The following is a 19,321-nucleotide window of genomic DNA, read 5'->3' as shown; positions in this document are numbered from 1 at the left end:
GGGTTTATTCTGTACTGATGTTTAAAAACTATAAAGGGACCGTGAAAAATGTCTGGTTTTAAGGGATATCTGGGAGGGTTTATTCTGTACTGATGTTTAAAAACTATAAAGGGACCGTGAAAAATGTGTGATATCTGGGAGGGTTTATTCTGTACTGATGTTTAAAAACTATAAAGGGACCGTGAAAAATGTCTGGTTTTAAGGGATATCTGGGAGGGTTTATTCTGTATTGATGTTTAAAAACTATAAAAGGACCATGAAAAATGTCTGGTTTTAAGGGAATTCCAGTTTACAGAGGGTCTGGGCCCAACTTCACTAAACATCGTAAACCTAGTTTTGCACGTAAATGTAAATATACGACTAAACCGCGATTTTTATTATTGTTATAGTACAACAAATATAGTTAAAAGTACACATATTTCATTTCATTTTGTCCTTAAAATGCTCCATTTTCCGTAATGATGTAATTTTCTCCGAGAAATAGATGCTGAATACGTGTAAATATATTCCTGGTATAACTGCTAGTCGCAGACGTAGACTTGCGATGTTTTGTGAAATTGACTCCTGGTTTTGAGAGGTGCTGTACAGCTATTTGTTTTGCTAACTTAATGGTTGTAATAATGATCATTTAACTAAATAAATATATGAGGTTTTATATGAAATTATGCTTTATTAGTTGATACTGTCACACATTAATACTCATGAGCAGCTCCTTATTTACTATAGTGTATGGAGAAACTGTTTGAAATTAGGTCTCTGTGTACTGATATATGCTTATTTTGTTATATACCGTAGGTAATTGATTTTTAGTGTTAGTGTGAGCATAAAATAGATTGTCTTTTAGAGTTCATGTTGTGATGTTTGTTTTTAGCTTCAAGAACAGGTGGAGAGGAAAACAAATTTCTTAAAAGAGTACGAGAAAGATCTGATTTCCTTGAAAGGAGAGTTAGCAGAAAAATCCTCAAAACTGGATCACATCGAGCAGGCACTTAAAGAAGCAAAAGAGGTATTAACACTTTACATTTGGCTATTTACGCAGGGCTTCTAGGTTATGGTAGCCCCACTCCCATGGCTAGTGATATTCAATGTTGGGCTTGTAAATAACTACTAATGCCATGCCTGACAGCTAGTGAAAAAAACAAGTCAAATGCTGCAGTTAAGTCTATTTTGTAAATATGAATATCCTGCCCAGCCCCCTCCACCACCCAAGGTTAGTGTTTTTAAGCTCTATCTAGCTTTTTAGGTGACATATCCAATTATTACTATTAATTAGTAAAATTTTATTAATTTAAAATAAAGTATTGCTAGTGAATTTTTCATTGTGGCTAGTACATTTTTTAAATCGCTGATCCCATGGCTAGTGGATTTTATCAAAATTCTAGAAGCCCTGAAATTTTACGGATGTATCTGGTGGCTAAAACATGTAATATATTGTCTTAAAAACACCCATCATTTCAACTATGAACATTTAATTTCACATGTAGGCCCCCTCTTTTTAAAACAGACTAGATTGTAGGTTGCATATGTTGTTTAGGTACAGTAATACTACAGTAATTTGATTGTTTAATCAGCTAATTGCCCAGATTGTACCCTTATTGAGTAAATATGGAACAAGATGGATCTCTGTTTTTGACATCTATGTACACTTTAGTCATTAATAGTAATATACAGGAAATTATACTGAAAGGGTAGATTTGAAAGCAAATTCATTGCATTATTTTCTGTATAACATTACATTGTTATATTTAAATCATACACTTTTCAGTGACTTGTTTGGAAAACCTACATGAAAATCATACCTCAATTATAAAACCAACACGAATAATTTGAAGTTACATTTTCAGGAACTAAAGTTACGAAGCCAGCAAAACCAGTCTTTACATGCGCAACTTGAACACCTGTCTGTTGAAGGGAAGTCCCAGATGAAACACCTCGAGTCCTCGTTGTTGATGTGTAAAGAAGAGATTCGAACCTGCGTGTCCAATCTTAACCTGTCTAGAGATCAGTTCAACAGAGAGGTCAAGCAGAAAGATGAACAGGTACAATGACACACAGTGTGCAGTTTTGGTTTAAAAAGTTTAAATGTCATAGGGATTCCCTGTTTGCAAATATTGAGAGCCTGCCACCAACCCAGCGAGCCCTACCAGGTGTCTTCAGTAGAACAGAAGATACACTAAATGTTTTGCATAAAACCATGTAGGTTGACTATATCATTTCAAAGAATCAATGTAATTTGTACAAATACGTTTAAGAGCCATGTGGGCTCATATGCTAGCCAAGCTAGAGAGTCCTATATGATTTTTGCATGCCTCGGACTCCCGAACTCTCCTCAAAATTGTACACTGACACAATAGTGGTTTAATTCCAAGCACAGTTTGTTATAGTTGTGTTTTGTAAAAGTGCCAGAGTAATATTAAACTGAAACCTTTCCCGAGTATACGTGGTCCAAACATCTGGTGCGATGTTTATAAACTTTTTAAAAGTCTTACTCATACAGATAAATAGCATGTAGTCAAAGTTGACCGACTTTGTAAAAGTAAGTCTGGACTTAAAAACAGTTTTAACAGCATGTGCATAGATTTGGGGGACAAGATCTCGCTTAGTCGGTAGAGTGGTTTGCTGAAGTGCTTCGGTCGAAGGGTTGAACCCCCTTGGTAAACCTATTTCTTTTATTATTATTAGTCCCCACCGGTCCAACCGGAGGGGACTATAGGTTTTATCTCTGTCGGTCTGTTGGTCGGTCTGTCGGTCTGTCTGTCCGTTAGTCTGACCGTTAGTCTGACCCACATATAATTTTCCAGATGTTTTGTTTTAGAATGCCTTGCGATATTGTATATAGCTTTATCATGTACTGTTACAGATCAAGTTTGACTTTCATGTTGATTCATCCATTTTTGACAGAGTTATGGCTCTTGAACTCAGGAGAGATGAAAATTTGTTTTCCTGACTTTTTTTTTAGAAAACCTTGAGATAGTGAGCTGAAATTGTGTATATAGCTTTATCATGTACTGTTACAGATCAAGTTTGACTTTCATGGCAATTTAACCATTTGTGAAGGAGTTATGGCCCTTGAACTTAAAAAACATTTTTACAGGCCTCGGTGGTGTCGTGGTTAAGTCGAGGCATGGGATTTTTAATCCAGATACCGACTCCAAACCCTGAGTGAGTGCTCCGCAAGGCTCAATGGGTAGGTGTAAACCACTTGCACCGACCAGTGATCCATAACTGGTTCAACAAAGACTATGGTTTGTGCTATCCTGCCTGTGGGAATCGCAAATAAAAGATCCCTTGCTGCCTGTCATAAAAGAGTAGCCTATGTGGCAACAGCGGGTTTCCTCTAAAAACAAATGTGTCAGAATAACCATATGTTTGACGTCCAATAGCCGATGATAAGATAAAAAAATCAATGTGCTCCAGTGGCGTCGTTAAATAAAACAAACTTTTATTTTTTTACAAAACATTTTTAGGTTCAGTAGGGGACATGTAGTGCTCTTGCAGAACTCTCAAAATGCTTGTTTTTATTTCATTCCAACCAGTTCACCACAACTGGTCATAGTATGTGCTGTTCTGTGTGCAGAACTACATATAAAAGATACCTGGCTGCTAATGGAAAAATTAGTTTGTTTTCTCTGAAGACTGTGTAAGAATTGTACAATGTTTGACAACCAATAGCTGATGATTATTTAATCAATGTGCTCTAGTGGTGTCATTGAACAGAAATCAACTTGTAAAAATAATTTAAGACCTTTTCTTAAACCGATCAACATGTTTCTCATGGATGATTGTTTGTTTGTTACAGCTATCCCGGTTGAACAGTGAGTTTAAAGAGATGAGACAGGAACTGGACGAGAAGACCCAGGAGAACAGGAGCCTGGAGAAGTCTTTGCTGGAACGTCAGTCCATGTTACAACAGTCGACACGCAGAATCTCCGAACTGGAGGAGAACCAGCTCGACTTGAACAGACAGGTATGATATGAATTGTACACCCTTGTATTATAGCAGACCAACAAATACAGCAGGAATCATGCATCCTTGTCTTATGTGTTTATTAGGAAAAACCACGAAAATTTAAGCCCTCGCAAATAAAAGATGTCACAGTACTACACAATGTAATATGAATCGGAGGGGAAAAAATCTGTCCTTCTTTCTGTCTGTCTATCTGTCTGTTCCACATATAGTTTTCTGGATTTTTTTTTTTTCACAATGCCTCAAGATGTGGAGTTAAAAAATTTAATATAGCTTTATCATGTACTGTTACATATCAAGTTTGACTTTCACAGCTATTTACAATTTTTTACAGTGTTATGGTTCTTGAACTTAGAAGATACGATAGGAAAATGCTGCATCCCCTCCTGCACAATGTTTCATGATATTGAGCTGATTTAAGTTTGATTTTCATGGTGATTTACTAAACATTTTTTACAAAGTTGTGATCCTTGAACTAAGATGGTTTAGAGAAGTTCTGTTCTGAACTGATATTTAAAAAGTTACCATGAAAAACGTGAGGGAATTCTGGTTTACAGAGGGTCTGGTTTTGAGGGATTGCATTGTATTTATGGTATTGTACCAAGTGTATAACATTTGTTTACTGGCAGGTATCCTATTTGGAGCAGCAGCTGTTACGAGATAAAGCTCAGTTAAGTGGACAGTGCGACACTGCTGAGAGAAAGCTGCGTCAGGCATGTAATGACCTGGAGCACAAAACTGCTGAAGTATCAGATCTCAATCAGACCGTGAGGTGAATAACACAATGTCGTCCTAATGTTAATGTATTTTGTGTTCCTAATAACACATACTTTTGTTGATAACAAATAATCTGTTAATATTATTATAAATAACAGTTCATATGATCAGGGGTGGGAATTCTCCTCGGATCAGAGGTTTTCCTGTCATGGAATATTGCATTGCCTCGAATTTTAATCGGACCACTCTAGATTTCCTCTTTTTTGCAGTTCACCACCCCGTACCCCTCTAGATTTCTTCTTTTTCACGGTTCACCAATTCCCACCCCTGTATGATATGTGTTAATTATAAATAACCCATACTCACATTAATTTACTAAAATATTCTGTGTCAATAGTCCAAGTGCAGAAAATAGCTTCTGTTATGCGAGTGTCTGTGCTCCCTCTAAATTTATTAGACCAGCTATATTATATGATAAAGTGTAAAAATATATATGACACTGCCATTTCTAAGTATGTTAAGATTCCTTTTAGAACCTGTTAATTTGGGTTGTATGTTTTTCTCCATTTTCTGCTTATAGTTTTAATAAGTTACATGTTACAAGTAGAATATATGTTAAGTAAATTATAACAATTTGATAACGTCTCAGTAAGAAATGTGAAAATCTGTTCGTTGTTTCTGTGAACTTTCAATTAATTTCATGTAAATAAATTTATTTTGACAATTAAATAGTTCATAAATTATAAGAGTTAAATGGTATCATATTAAGATAAATAAATAATATATTGTGATAAAAACAAAATGTAGTATAATGAGAATGAATGTTTCTATTATAAATTAGGCTCACCCTGTCCATTGCCAAATTAGTCAATTGCTAATTTTTATACAAAATGGCTACAACATTTAGTCTTTAGCTAATAAAATATTCCTTAAATTTTAATGATTTTTGTAGGAAATACTCTATATCTTAAAATTGATTTAACCAAAATTTGTTCTAGTGCGAGCCTGGTATTATAATTAAATGTGACATTTTTTATAATTAAATGTTATTGTATTTATTATAATAATAAAATGTTTATTATAATTAAATTATTTTGCATTTATTTTGATGATTCTCACTCCAGCCAGTGCACTACGACTGGTTTATCAAAGGACGTGGTATGTGCTATCCTGTCTGTGGGATGGTGCATATAAAAGATCCCTTGCTGCTAATTGAAAAGAGTAGCCCATGAAGTGGCGACAGCGGGTTTCCTGCCTCAATATCTGTGTGGTCCTTAACCATATGTCTGATACCATATAACCGTAAATAAAATATGTTGAGTGTGTCGTTAAATAAGACATTTCTTTCCTTGTTTTGATGATTAATTAATCACGTATTACGATGATTCTGTGTTTCTGAGTAGATCCCTGCAGGAAGAGAAGCGTCGCCTGCTGTCCGATCTGACGTCTGCCGAGGAGCAGCTGCAGGAGGAGAGGGAGGACCAGGACAACAAGTCTGACCGACTCAGCAGACTGGAGAAAGACGTCCGCGACCTCCGCGTTCAGCTCGAACAGAAGATTGAGTTAGGTGAGACCACTCAATGTTCTTCAAACCATGCATTTAACAGATAAAGTTTGTTTTCTTTAACGACACCATTATAGCACATTATTAATCATTGGCTATTGGAGGTTAAACATTTGGTAATTCCTTTTGACATATAGTCCTAGAGAGGAAACCTATTACATTTTTCCATTAAAAGCAAGGGATCTTTTTATGTGCATCATCCCACAGACAGGATAGCACATGCCACAGCCTTTGATATACCAGCCGTGCTGCACTGGCTGGAATGAGATGTAGCCCAGTGGGAATCGATGCTAGACAGACCACACATCAAGCGAGGTCTTTACCACTGGGCTACCTCCCGCCCTGCATTTAACAGATAAAAGTTAAAATGGGTTTTTTGTTGAGTTTTAGATAATTGATTCAGTCTCCAAAATATTTTTCACTTGATAAATATTTTAACATTTTTATAACATGCTGTAATTTGATAAATATTTTAACATTTTTATAACATGCTGTAATTTGATAAATATTTTAACATTTTTATAACATGCTGTAATTTGATAAATATTTTAACATTTTTATAACATGCTGTAATTTGATAAATATTTTAACATTTTTATAACATGCTGTAATTTGATAAATATTTTAACATTTTTATAACATGCTGTAATTTGATAAATATTTTTGCATTTTTGTGACATGCTGGAATGTATATTATTTTTTTGTGCTAACATGTGCAGTTTTTAAGTCATAGAATAGATTGTAGATGAACAAAACACATTGTTCGCGATTTGGTTTGTTTAAAATGTGTAGCCAACATCAATACCTGTTATCCAAACAAAACTGCATAAATTATAATTATGCTGATTAGTTTAATTATAAAGTTAACAGCAGGGTTTTAGTTTGATTATTGTTTTGTTTAATGTGAGATATTTATAGTGTGTGGTTATCATAAATGCATGTTTTCTGTGTTCCAGTCAATGATCTTGAGGACCAGGTAGCAAATAAGGAAGAAGACATGCGTCAGCAGCTGCAGTTAGTCAATGAGATGGATGCTGAAGTAAAACGTCTCAAGGTGAACTTATTGAAGTCGATCATTATACTCAGACTTTTCACAATGATCCATATCTATTGCCTTCTCTTCATAATGGTCGTTATGCAGTTGAGTTGCTTGGGTGATTGTCATATACAGGTTCACCAGTATCTGCCATATATCCATGGCTTTTGCCAGCATTAGTTAACCTTAGCTGTAAGTTGAACCATTAATTTCAATCCCTGAAGGTAAGACTATACCAAATAAAATCCAATAAGCGACCATGTTAACGTTTGTGTTTAAAAACACTATATGCAATATATCAACCAAACTATGACCCATAAATATCAGTACTACTACCCATACCTCAAAGTATTAACTGAAGAAAATGGTACCTTTCATGGCTCATTTTCGATATAACCAGATGTTTTGACAACATCCCTAGTTTTGCACAACATTTATGTACTTTTTTTTTACAGGTACCCCATGCATGTTTTAAGCACAAGGCTACTTGACACAGTTGTACTAGATGAAATAAAATTGCATACATTTTTAGCCCAGATGAAACTAATTTTTATTACAACCAATACACTCACATTTATAACCAATCAAGGAACTTTTGGTGTTAACTTCTCATATCAAAAGTTGGGTGCACCTCAAACTTTGACCTAGCCGGAAGTTATCTGGTTTAGTGCTACCTGAAATATATTTTGTTTTCTTTATTATCTGTTTATAAGTTGATCCATAACAAAAGCTTAAAATAATTGGAGCCAATGAAGATAAGGTTACGTTTGTGGAATATTTATCAATTATTGCCCATCAGTGAGGGCAATATCAAATTCTATGGGCCCAACAATGTTTGCTTAAATAAAATAATATTGCTAGTCAAAAGGAAGATATATCTTCTTACGTTATATACTATATTCACTTGACTTAAGTTAATTCACAGTTTTTATGACCTAAGAAATAACCAATTAGTTTTAAAATCCATTTGTAGCTGAGTAAAGAAAAACTCAAGTTTCCTTTTTGAACAGGATAGTCTAAAGGAAGCGAAACAAGAGGCCGCTAAGACTGATGATGATCTGCAACGAGCGCTGTTTGATGTGAAGGCCAAGGAAGACATGCTGAATGACCTCAGAGATGCTCTCAGGTGATTAACGATGGGTTTTGTGCTAGTAGTGTGAAAACACAGTGAGTTGCAGCCTTTTATTGCGGTCTAGGATTGATCCCCGTTGGTGAACCCATTGGGCTATTTCTCATTCCAGCCAGCGCTCCACAACTGGTGTAACAAAGTCGGTGGTATGTACTATCCTCTCTGTGGGATGGTGCATATAAAATTTCGCCAAATTATTTATCAAACATAAGAAACTGCAAAAAGTTAGTTATTTTCTAGCAAACTATCGATTATTTCATGAAATTATTTTGCCAAATTAAATAAAATTCGCCAATTGTTTCTGAAATTTGCAATTGGCGAATTTGGCGAGTGCCAGAGCTAGCCCTGTCACTGAGCATGGGGAAGTAGTGGACAACAGGTTATTATATAAAATATGCAATGAGCTTACTAATCATACACAAATGAATTCCTTTAGTGGTGTATTTTTCTGTATTAAAGTGAATGTTCAGTTTTGCTTTTAACATGTTTGACATCTAACATTTAGACCGGCCTCGGTGGCGTCGTGGCAGGCCATCGGTCTACAGGCTGGTAGGTACTGGGTTCGGATCCCAGTCGAGGCATGGAATTTTTAATCCAGATACCGACTCCAAACCCTGAGTGAGTGCTCCGCAAGGCTCAATGGGTAGGTGTAAACTACTTGCACCGACAAGTGATCCATAACTGGTTCAACAAAGGCCATGGTTTGTGCTATCCTGCCTGTGGGAAGCGCAAATAAAAGATCCCTTGCTGCCTGTCGTAAAAGAGTAGCCTATGTGGCGACAGCGGGTTTCCTCTAAAAAAAATCTGTGTGGTCCTTAACCATATGTCTGACGCCATATAACCGTAAATAAAATGTGTTGAGTGCGTCGTTAAATAAAACACTTCTTTCTTTCTTTCTAAAATTTAGATACCATTATAAAAAACCCATTAAGACTCAGTAGTTTCTGTATAATATTTATCACTACACTTTTGGTATGTAACCAAAAAAATTATTGTTTAGCTAAAGCACACAAAAAATTAATTAAGGTATTGTTTTAAGTGCTACTAAATAATTTTCATGCACTATGCCTAATGCAGTATCAGATTTACTAAAAATATTTTGTTTTCAGAAAAACGCAGGAAGAATTAGATTCTAAATGTGATGAACTGTATGAGATGCAACGAGCTTTGGATGATAGACAGAGAGAACTACAAGAGAGAATGTCTCAGGTAATAAACTGCATCTTTAGTAATAATAGTTTACCAGTACAAGCCTTAAGCTGGCCGCACACTGCCCTTGCAGGCTACGTTTTTTTATCGGCGCCACGAATTGCAGAGCCGGAAGCTTTGGTGTGCAGATAACACCGTAGCCATGTCGCAGTGATTTCATGCCGGCAGTCCTTGGCGCAGCAATGACTGCAGAAATCAAAATAATTTGATATTTGCCCGCGAATAAGGCGCCGGTCAAAAACCATAGCCCACAAGGGCAGTGTGCGGCCAACTTTAGTGGTATGGAGTCGTTTACCAAATGTGTGTCATAAAATAAAACAATCAAGAAGCCCTTAAAGGTCAAGTTCATATGGTGTCCTTAATTAATTTTAAACAGTTCTGGCATCATATTTTCATATTAAACTTGAAACCGATCAGGCCTGGTGCTTATAAAACATTTTAGAGTCTAGACCCGAGACTCTAATAGAGTCTGAGACAGTAATGCCATGGCAAACACCATAAACTTGTATGTGTGTGACGTCATTAGAGATTGAGTCTGGACTCTTAAAGTTTTATAAGCACGGGCCCTGATTTTTTCAAGCTACAATGAAACCTACTCAAGTCCTCACCTTAGTTGTCCTTCTTCTTTGTCTTAAGAAGATAGAAGCCATCTTTTTTTCTTTTATTTTGATAATTGAGGGAGAAAATGACCCGTATTAAGCAGCCATGTCAGATTTTGACACTCTTTTTGGCTACTTGGCTACTTAACACAGTTTTTACTAATTATAGATCTAATGTGAAAGAAATAACTAATCCTTTTTCATCACGGGGACAGGATTTAGCTCAGTTGGTTGAGTGCTCGCCTGACATGCTTGTGTTGGAGGATCAAACCACCTCGATGGATCCATTCAACTGAATGGGGTTTTCCTCATTCCAACCAGTGCACCACAACTGGTCAACGGCCGTGGTGTGTGCTTTCCTGTCTGTAGGAAAGTGCACATAAAAGATACCTTGCTGCTAATGGAAAAATGTAGCGGGTTTCCTCTGATGACTACGTGTCAAAAGTACCAAATGTTTGACATCCAATAGCCGATGAATAATTAATCAATGTGCTCTAGTGGTGTCGTTAAACAAAACAAATTCATGAAATGTGAACCTACACGATGACTACCACTGGTGGTGGAATGCCCACTGATTAAGGTTCAGCTTAAATTATTATTCTAATACAACTTTCATATAAGCCTTTTTTCCGTTGGTTAATTTTTGTGATAAATTGGATGATAGATGTACGCTGTCATGGGCAACCAGAATTTATCACAAAGACAAAATTCCAAGAACTTGCTCGATATTCTGTCACTTAGCCTCATGTGTGGTGTTTTCGTTAGTATATTAATTCCGCGTCTTCCATTATATTTAAACGTCGATATAAATAATTTTCACAAAAATTACTAAGTTCAGATGAAATTGATGTTATTGTTACTATTTTGTTATTATTTCGTGCCATTGTAACTTTTAACACTTCGTTAGCAGCAATGAACATGCACCCACCCACCCCAAGTACGGTCCGGTCACTGATTGATCGCAGCAGTCACCAGCATGTGTCTTGTGGACTGCTCTTCTAGTTTGTGTTCTCAAAAGGGTGTAAGCAGGTTCATCAGAAATAATTATATCACAACCTGAAGTACCTTATTTAGAAATTGGGTACCGTACTCTATAATTTAGCAATAATATAGAATAATAATAGGAAATGTGATAATTTATTACCTTCATTACTTGAATGATGCATACAGAATAATTGCCTTGCAGGTTGCCCAGCTGGATCATACAATTAAAGACACTCACTCGGAGATGGAGAAGAGGATGCACAAGTTGGACACCCAGCTGCAGAAATACGAGACTGAGATTGATGAGAGAACAAAACAGGTTGGTTTACTTCACCACTGGTTTTGAAAGTAACTTACATAAAAAATATATATATATATATATATATAATTGCACCACTTGACATGATAGAAGAGTTATAGGTTATATTAATGCTTGTTATATTAATATGTGAAAAACTATTTGTTAATTTTAAATCTGTCTGTCTGTCTGTCTGTCTGTCTCTCTCTCTCTCTCTCTCTCTCTCTCTCTCTCTCTCTCTCTCTCTCTCTCTCTCTCTCTCTCTCTCTCTCTCTCTCTCTGTTTAGCTTTATCGAGATGAAATTTAGTATATAGGTTTATAATACACAGTTACAGATCAAGTTTAACTTTCATGGTGATTTATCCATTTTTCACAGAGTTATGGTCCTTGAACTTAGGAGATATGAAAATTTGATACAGTATTGCTTTAGCAGTACTCAGAATGCTTGCTTTTTGTAATTCTATATCTGGTGACAATTTATTAAAAAGTGTGAAATAGCAGGCTGCCACCTATTAACTTGCTTACTTGCTAACTCACTCACTCATTCACTCACTGACCTATTTGATTCAGGGGGTGGGATTTAGCTCGGTCGGTTGAGTGCTCGCTTGAGGTGGATGCGTCGCAGGATCGAACCACCTCAGTGGATCCATTTAACTTATTAGGTATTTCTCATTCCAACCAGTGCACCACAACTGGTCAAAGCCTGTGGTATGTGCTTTCCTGTCTGTGGGAAAGTGCATATAAAAGATCCCTTGCTGCATTAGGAAAAAATGTAGCAAGTTTCCTCTGATGACTATGTGTCAGAATTACCGTATGTTTGACATCCAATAGCTGATGATTAAATTAATCAGTGTGCTCTAGTGGTATCGTTAAACAAAACAAACTTTTTTTAAATTTGATTCAGATAGCAAACCTTGATGACAGCTTGCAGCAGACGCAGACTCAGCTGCGAGAGAAGATGTTACAGCTCCAGCAGACGGAGCAGCTCGCTCAGAGACAGCAGCTGGAACTCCAGGCCACCTCGGCCAAACTCGACGAGCTCGAGAAAGTAAGAGTTCCGAGATGTGGGCAGTTTTAAAGTTGCACACCTGTGAAAATTCTTATAATTACAAACAACACAACTTGTTTTGTTACAAGTACACAAAAACCAGCTGCTAAAATCCTTTTCATAACCAGTTTTATGTAATGACGTCACATTTGATGTAATGATGTCATTTTCTGAGGTTTATTGAAAGATAACATTAGTTTTTTTAAGCCACAGCATCCAATCAGAATAGAGTAAATTGTACAACAGCAGGAAGTTTGTTACAAGTTACAATAAAATGAAACAAGTTATTAACCCTGAAACAGGGAAATACCTAAAAAAAATAGACTAAAGCTCGTCTACATAACCCATATACCTGTAGATGTATAAAAACAACATAATAAAAAACCTTTTCCAGTCTGATCTAAGTAACTGTGCCCAAACAATAAAATCTTACAAGTGTCTGAATTCAATTATCAAAAATGGCTCTAATAGTGAAAAATATGTTATAGTGTTCAAAAACTAGCTTCTCACTTTAAGAGCTTGTTTGATTAAGGAAGAGGGGAGTTTTGATTTGGGCTTTTCTAGAATTAATAACAATGGCGGTGGGGGGGAAAGCACATCCCATGTGATCAGTTCTGTGAAAATCTAAACATTTCCATTGTTTTATGATATTTGTCAAAAATGTGTGTACATGTAAACCTTTCATTCATCTGTTCATTTATTCATTCCATTGGATAATTGTGTATTAAAGCTACAGAGCAAATACTTAGTTCATAACTTGAATATAAATTTTATAGGCAATATTCTGCACTTTTTTATGCCATATTTTTCTTATTTAAGACTGTTATTGTGCCTGACAGTTTCTCTCTACTGCTTGTTATACCACAATCATGTGTTTCAGGTCAGTGAAAGACAGAGACAGAAGATTGAGGAACAAAGGGAAGAAAACGTCGAGATTACTCAGGAGCTCAGGCTGACTAGGTAGGTGAGACTTTAGGTTTTGAAAAACAAATGAAAGAAACCAAGCAATCACACACCTAACCTTGATTGAGTGTCTCTAATTATATTTAGGGAATAACTATGTTCTATTGACCATTCATGCTGATTTTACAGTCGCAAATTCAGTTGTTAAAAATAAATTAAGTAAATTTATTTTTAAAATTTGAATGTCTTTGGTGAGTCAGTCTGTATAGAGTGTGTGTTTTTGATACAGGGAACAGTTGCAGCAGCTGCATGGTGACTTCATGACGACACGCCGTGAGCTGGCTCAGGCTCACCGAGAACGAGATCGTCTCACTAGAGAACTAGAAGAAACGCTGGCTTTTACTCAGGTTGGTGGTTTTAATAAAACATTTCATCCACGCTACAACCAAAGATCCAATCCATCATCTGGAGAGATACTAAGAGACAAACATCTTCAGGCTAAGAACCGGTCACTGCCATCTCAAATCCCATATGTACCGCCTGAAACTGGCAGACACTGATGAATGTCCATGTAAAACAGGACCACAGTCCCCAGAGCACATCCTGCAATTCTGCCCCGTCTACAATGAAGCCAGGATAAAGCACTGGCCGAATGGAGCAACACTGGCTGTCAAGCTTTGGGGTTCCAAAGAAGACTTGACAGAAACAGTGTTTTTTTATCACCACAACTGGACTCCAGATCTAAAGCATGATCAGCTATAGCTTGAACGCAGAAGGAGAATAAGAATAAAATATTTTACTCTGAAAAGCAAACAGTTCAGTTACAGTACGTCTCTAATACAATGATAGGGTGTAGAGAGAAACTACGTATAGAATGAGAGTGATCGTGGTCGGCATAGATGGGTATCAATTCTAAAATGAGAGAATTTTCTGAATTTGTGTTTTGCATTGTGTTACAGAGTAAAGACACGGACACTGCTCGTCTTGCTGAGGAAGTCGTTGCACTGCAGGCCCAGGAAGCCCAGGCAGAGGCCAGACACAAGGGTGAACTCGATCTCCTCAAGTCAGAAATAGACAGTATTAAAGAGAAACACAGAAATGGGGTACAGTATACTGATCCTGTTTAAATGAAACATGGAAAAGTATATTATACTGATCCTGTTTAAATGAAATGTGAAACAGGAACTAGGTACATTATACTGATCCTGTTTAAATGAAATGTGAAACACAGGAATGAGGTACATTATACTGATCTGTTTAAATGAAATGTGAAACACAGGAACTCGGTACATTATGCTGATCCTGTTTAAATGAATGTGAAAAACAGGAATAAGGTACATTACACTGATCCTGTTAAAATGAAACGTAAAAACACAGGAACCATCTCCGTCCTTCTGTTTGTTTATCCGTCCATCTGTCTGTCCCACATAGTTTTCCGTATGTTATTTTTTCACAATGCATCAGGTTACCGAATTGAATTTTGTGTATAGCTTTATCATATGATATACTATTACAGATCAAGATTGACTTTCATGATGAGTTACCTATTTTTTGACAGAGTTATGGCCCTTAAACTTAGGAGATATGAAGAAAACAAAATCTGATTTTTTTTTTTGCCCCTCAATGCCTTTAGATATTGAGCTGAAAGTTTATGTATAGCTTTATCATGTACTATTAGAGATCTGATGATTTACCCATTTTTGACAGTTATGGCTTTTGAACTTGAAGAGTTTTTTCAATGCCTGAAGATATTGAGATACAATTTTACATACAGTATATATTTATCATGTACTGTTACAGATCAAGTTTAACTTTCATGGCAATTTACACATTTTTCACAGAGTTATGGCCCTTGAACTTAGGAGATACAGAAATTTGTTGAGCCCGGTAAGGGACATGCATTACTTTAGCAGTACTCTCAAAATGTTTGTTAAACTGACCACGTTCAACTGAAACTGAAAAACGTATCTTGTGTTAATGTAGTGCAATCAATATGTCGTTTGCAGATTGAACACTTAAATGACTCCCTGACTACACTACAGTCTACCAATGAGGAACTGATGAGTGAGCTGGCGGCCACGCTTAAAGAGATGGAGGTGTTGGAATCACGTTACAAACAACAGCTAGACAAGGCGAGAGATGACCTGGAGATACTTCACAATGAACTCATGTCGAGGAAGGAGGTCATCGACACAGCCAATGAGACCATTGTACTGAAGGTGCGTACTTTGTATAACAGCATTTTCATTGTACTGGTAGTACTAAACCAAATAACTTCCGGCTGGGTCAAACTTTCAAGGTGCACCTAACTTTTGATAGAGAAGTGAACACCACAAGTCCTGTGATTGGTGATAAATGTGAATGTGTTGGTTGTAAAAATAAAATAGTTTCATCTGGGCAGAAAATGTATGCAATTTTATTTCATCTAGTACCACTGTGTCAAGTAGCCTTGTGCTTGAAACATGTATGGGGTACCTTTAAAAAAAAGTACTCGAATTTTGTGCGGAACTAGGGTAGTTATAAATGCTACCCGTTATCTCAGAAATGAGCAGCTTGACCCCCAATTTTTTCTGATTCACTTGAAGGGTGAGGGGTGGTAGTATTTATATCAGTGGCGTTTATATCAATTGATACGCTGCAGGTAGGAGTTTTAGCCACATATGTTACTATTGTCGTCTATGGGATTTGATTTGGTAGTATACACCCTACAGAAGGTGCATACTTTGTATAACTGGGTTATCATTGTACTGAAGGTGCGTACTTTGTATAACTGGGTTTTCATTGTACTGAAGGTGCGTACTTTGTATAACTGGGTTTTCATTGTACTGAAGGTGCGTACTTTGTATAACTGGGTTTTCATTGTACTGAAGGTGCATGTACTTTGTGTAACTGGGTTTTCATTGTACTGAAAGTGCATACTTTGTATAACTGGGTTTTCATTGTACTGAAGGTGCATACTTTGTATAACTCTGTTTTCATTGTACTGAAGGTGGCTACTTTGTATAACTGGGTTTTCATTGTACTGAAGGTGCGTACTTTGTATAACTGGGTTTTCATTGTACTGAAGGTGTGTACTTTGTATAACTGGGTTTTCATTGTACTGAAGGTGCATACTTTGTATAACTGGGTTTTCATTGTACTGAAGGTGCATACTTTGTATAACTGTTTTCATTGTACTGAAGGTGGCTACTTTGTATAACTGGGTTTTCATTGTACTGAAGGTGCGTACTTTGTATAACTGGGTTTTCATTGTACTGAAGGTGCATACTTTGTATAACTGGGTTTTCACTGTACTGAAGGTGCATACTTTGTATAACTCGGTTTTCATTGTACTAAAGATGCATGTACTTTGTGTAACTCTGTTTTTATTGTACTAAAGGTGTGTGTACTTTGCATAGCTTGGTTTTCATTGTACTAAAAGAGAGTGTACTTTTTGTATGATTTGGTTTTCATTGTACTAAAGTGTGCATGTACTTTATATAACTGGATTTTTAAACAGTCTCATACTTTGTATAATAAAGGTTTTTAAAACTGTTGTTATATACTTTGTATAAGACACAAAAACAAATTCAGGTAACCTATTTAATTTTGGTACTGTTTAAAGCACAAAAGGTTATCCAAAACTACTTTTGTAAGTGACACACGAACAAAGTTATTGGTCTCACAATTTTCAGGTCTCAAAAGAACCTTGTACTTTGACTGACGAATGTTTTCAAAAACAAGTGTTATATACTTCATTTACATGTTTTTAAACAGTTTTATACTTCATGTAACACGTTTTTGAGTGTATAGCATATATTGGTTAATTACTAACTTAGTCATTCTTTCTGTGCATTGAAACGAATGGAGGTGGATGATTATCCCTTTCATATCTACAGCTGATTTGAATCCTGACTTTATTCTTTTAGTTGTTATCAATATGATTGAATGGTTTTTATTATTATTTTAAATATACAATGAATATAGACATAGTAAACTTGGACAAGCTTTTAAAAAAGTAGCCAGTGAGCCAATTGTTAAGATTTTTTAAAAGAAGAATACATATATTAAGTCAATGCTGTATGCAATTAATATATATATATATATATATATATATATATTGAAAATTAATGCAGATTATTCAGTGTGCAAGTGCACACATGGTTATTTCATTATTAATTGGCATACTTTGTAGTTTGCTCCTGACATTAAATTCACTTTTGAAAGTTATATTATTGCTTTCCAGTTTTTGTATGATTTAAAACATTATTATAGTGTTTTTCTGTTTTATATCCATCTTGGAGATTATGACATTTTTTGTTTCTTTCTTTATTTTAAATTTAAAGTATTGAATACTTTTTTCGTTTTCTTTTTTAAAAACTGGTTCTAATATATACGGTAGTCATCAACCCTCAGCCGTGATGTGATAAAGCAGCATTGTAAACTGCATTATTTGAATAATGGAATATCTGCATTAACATTTCAGGAAGCTGAAATTGCCCGCCTGCAAGCCAGGTTGTCGGGTTACGAGCGTGCGGCCATTTCGCAGCTGTGTTTGGCACAGATGGCACAAGAAGAGAATCGTGGTGTGGCCCCAGGTGTTATGCTGCAGACCGTTCCTCATAATGTCCTTCATAACAGACAAAATATCCATTCCAGTTCCCAGTTACCTGAATCAGACACCCGTTATGTGAATGGAACAGCTCAAATGTTTGACGCAGAAGTTCAGCCTTCTCGGACAGGCAGTGAACACATTTTTCAAGAAATGTTGCTGGAAGCCTCGAAAAATGGGCAGCCAGATTTGCATCCCTCTAAGCCTAGCGATGTTAGGAAGGCTCTCAATTTTGACAGTGTCTCTGAAAGTGATGTGCATTTGCCTGTTGGTGTCAAAGGCAGTAGTCAAGTTTGTAATGAGACTGATGCTCATTTGTTACAAGACATGGATATTTCTTGTATATCACAAGACACTGATACCGCTCGTGTGCCACAAGACACTGATACCGCTCGTGTGACACAAGACACAAATACGTCACGTTCAGTATATGTTAGGACCCAGAGACAGCCAAAGAGACGAGGAGACTTCCCTATATTACATGATGGTATGTCAAATTGAATTATGTTTGTCTGCGTGTTGCAGATTTTAATAATTTAATTAAAAATACATGTAACTTATATGGTTCTTTGTAAGCAACATTTTTAGTTGTTCTTAGGTATTGTTAAACATTTGTTCATTTGTTCGTTTATTTGTTCATTCGTTCGTTCAGTCATTGTTAATATCAGTGGTATTAATATCACAACAACAATTCCAATTTCTACACCCATCTTTTGTTAAGCCATCACTGTTAAAATTTTAATTTCATCTTTGTGATAAAAATTAACATTTGATAATAACAACAGCTTAAAACAATGTGCTGGGGTGATGTGTATAATAAACATAAAAAAAAAAAAAAAGCCTTTCTTTTCATACATCATTGATTCAAACTTTTTTCATCATTTTTTTTTTAATTTTAATAATTCTTAATGTTTTATTCCTTGTAGATCCCCATACAGCCGTTGGAATATATGAAAATCACTCGAGTGTACAATCATCTGATTCTGGTAGTATGGACAAAATATCAGGTGTGAATAGTGAGCAGAGGTGAGTTACCTGGATTTACTCTGAGTCTTGATAGAACTCAACTAAAAACTTGTACCTTGTAGTAAAAAATGTTTGTTTTAAAAGTTTGTTTTCTTTAACGACACCACGAGAGCACATTGATTTATTAATCATTGTCTGTTGGATGTTAAACAAATGGTTATTTTTACACAGTCATAGAGAAGAAACCAAAACATTTTTTCATTAGTAGCAAGGGATCTTTTATATGCACCATCCCTCAGACAGGATAGC

General features: G+C 35.9%; 1 protein-coding gene across 1 annotated transcript in view; it reads left to right on the top strand.

The window, feature by feature from the left end:
* LOC121382976 (coiled-coil domain-containing protein 18-like) overlaps positions 1 to 19,321 on the top strand; it is a 40,172-nt gene that overhangs the window by 17,984 nt on the left and 2,867 nt on the right. Inside the window, exons 14-29 of the mRNA XM_041512679.1 lie at positions 872 to 1,006; positions 1,845 to 2,039; positions 3,800 to 3,967; positions 4,597 to 4,739; positions 6,088 to 6,251; positions 7,205 to 7,302; positions 8,295 to 8,410; positions 9,523 to 9,622; positions 11,408 to 11,524; positions 12,409 to 12,552; positions 13,433 to 13,512; positions 13,745 to 13,862; positions 14,415 to 14,558; positions 15,462 to 15,674; positions 17,921 to 18,533; positions 18,973 to 19,072. Coding sequence (XP_041368613.1) covers positions 872 to 1,006; positions 1,845 to 2,039; positions 3,800 to 3,967; positions 4,597 to 4,739; positions 6,088 to 6,251; positions 7,205 to 7,302; positions 8,295 to 8,410; positions 9,523 to 9,622; positions 11,408 to 11,524; positions 12,409 to 12,552; positions 13,433 to 13,512; positions 13,745 to 13,862; positions 14,415 to 14,558; positions 15,462 to 15,674; positions 17,921 to 18,533; positions 18,973 to 19,072 — 2,648 coding nt within the window. The remainder of the gene's footprint in view (positions 1 to 871; positions 1,007 to 1,844; positions 2,040 to 3,799; positions 3,968 to 4,596; positions 4,740 to 6,087; positions 6,252 to 7,204; positions 7,303 to 8,294; positions 8,411 to 9,522; positions 9,623 to 11,407; positions 11,525 to 12,408; positions 12,553 to 13,432; positions 13,513 to 13,744; positions 13,863 to 14,414; positions 14,559 to 15,461; positions 15,675 to 17,920; positions 18,534 to 18,972; positions 19,073 to 19,321) is intronic.

The sequence above is a fragment of the Gigantopelta aegis genome, chromosome 10, assembly GCF_016097555.1.
Source record: "Gigantopelta aegis isolate Gae_Host chromosome 10, Gae_host_genome, whole genome shotgun sequence".
Taxonomy (NCBI): Eukaryota; Metazoa; Mollusca; class Gastropoda; order Neomphalida; family Peltospiridae; genus Gigantopelta; species Gigantopelta aegis.
This window is presented reverse-complemented; position numbering and strand designations above follow the sequence as displayed.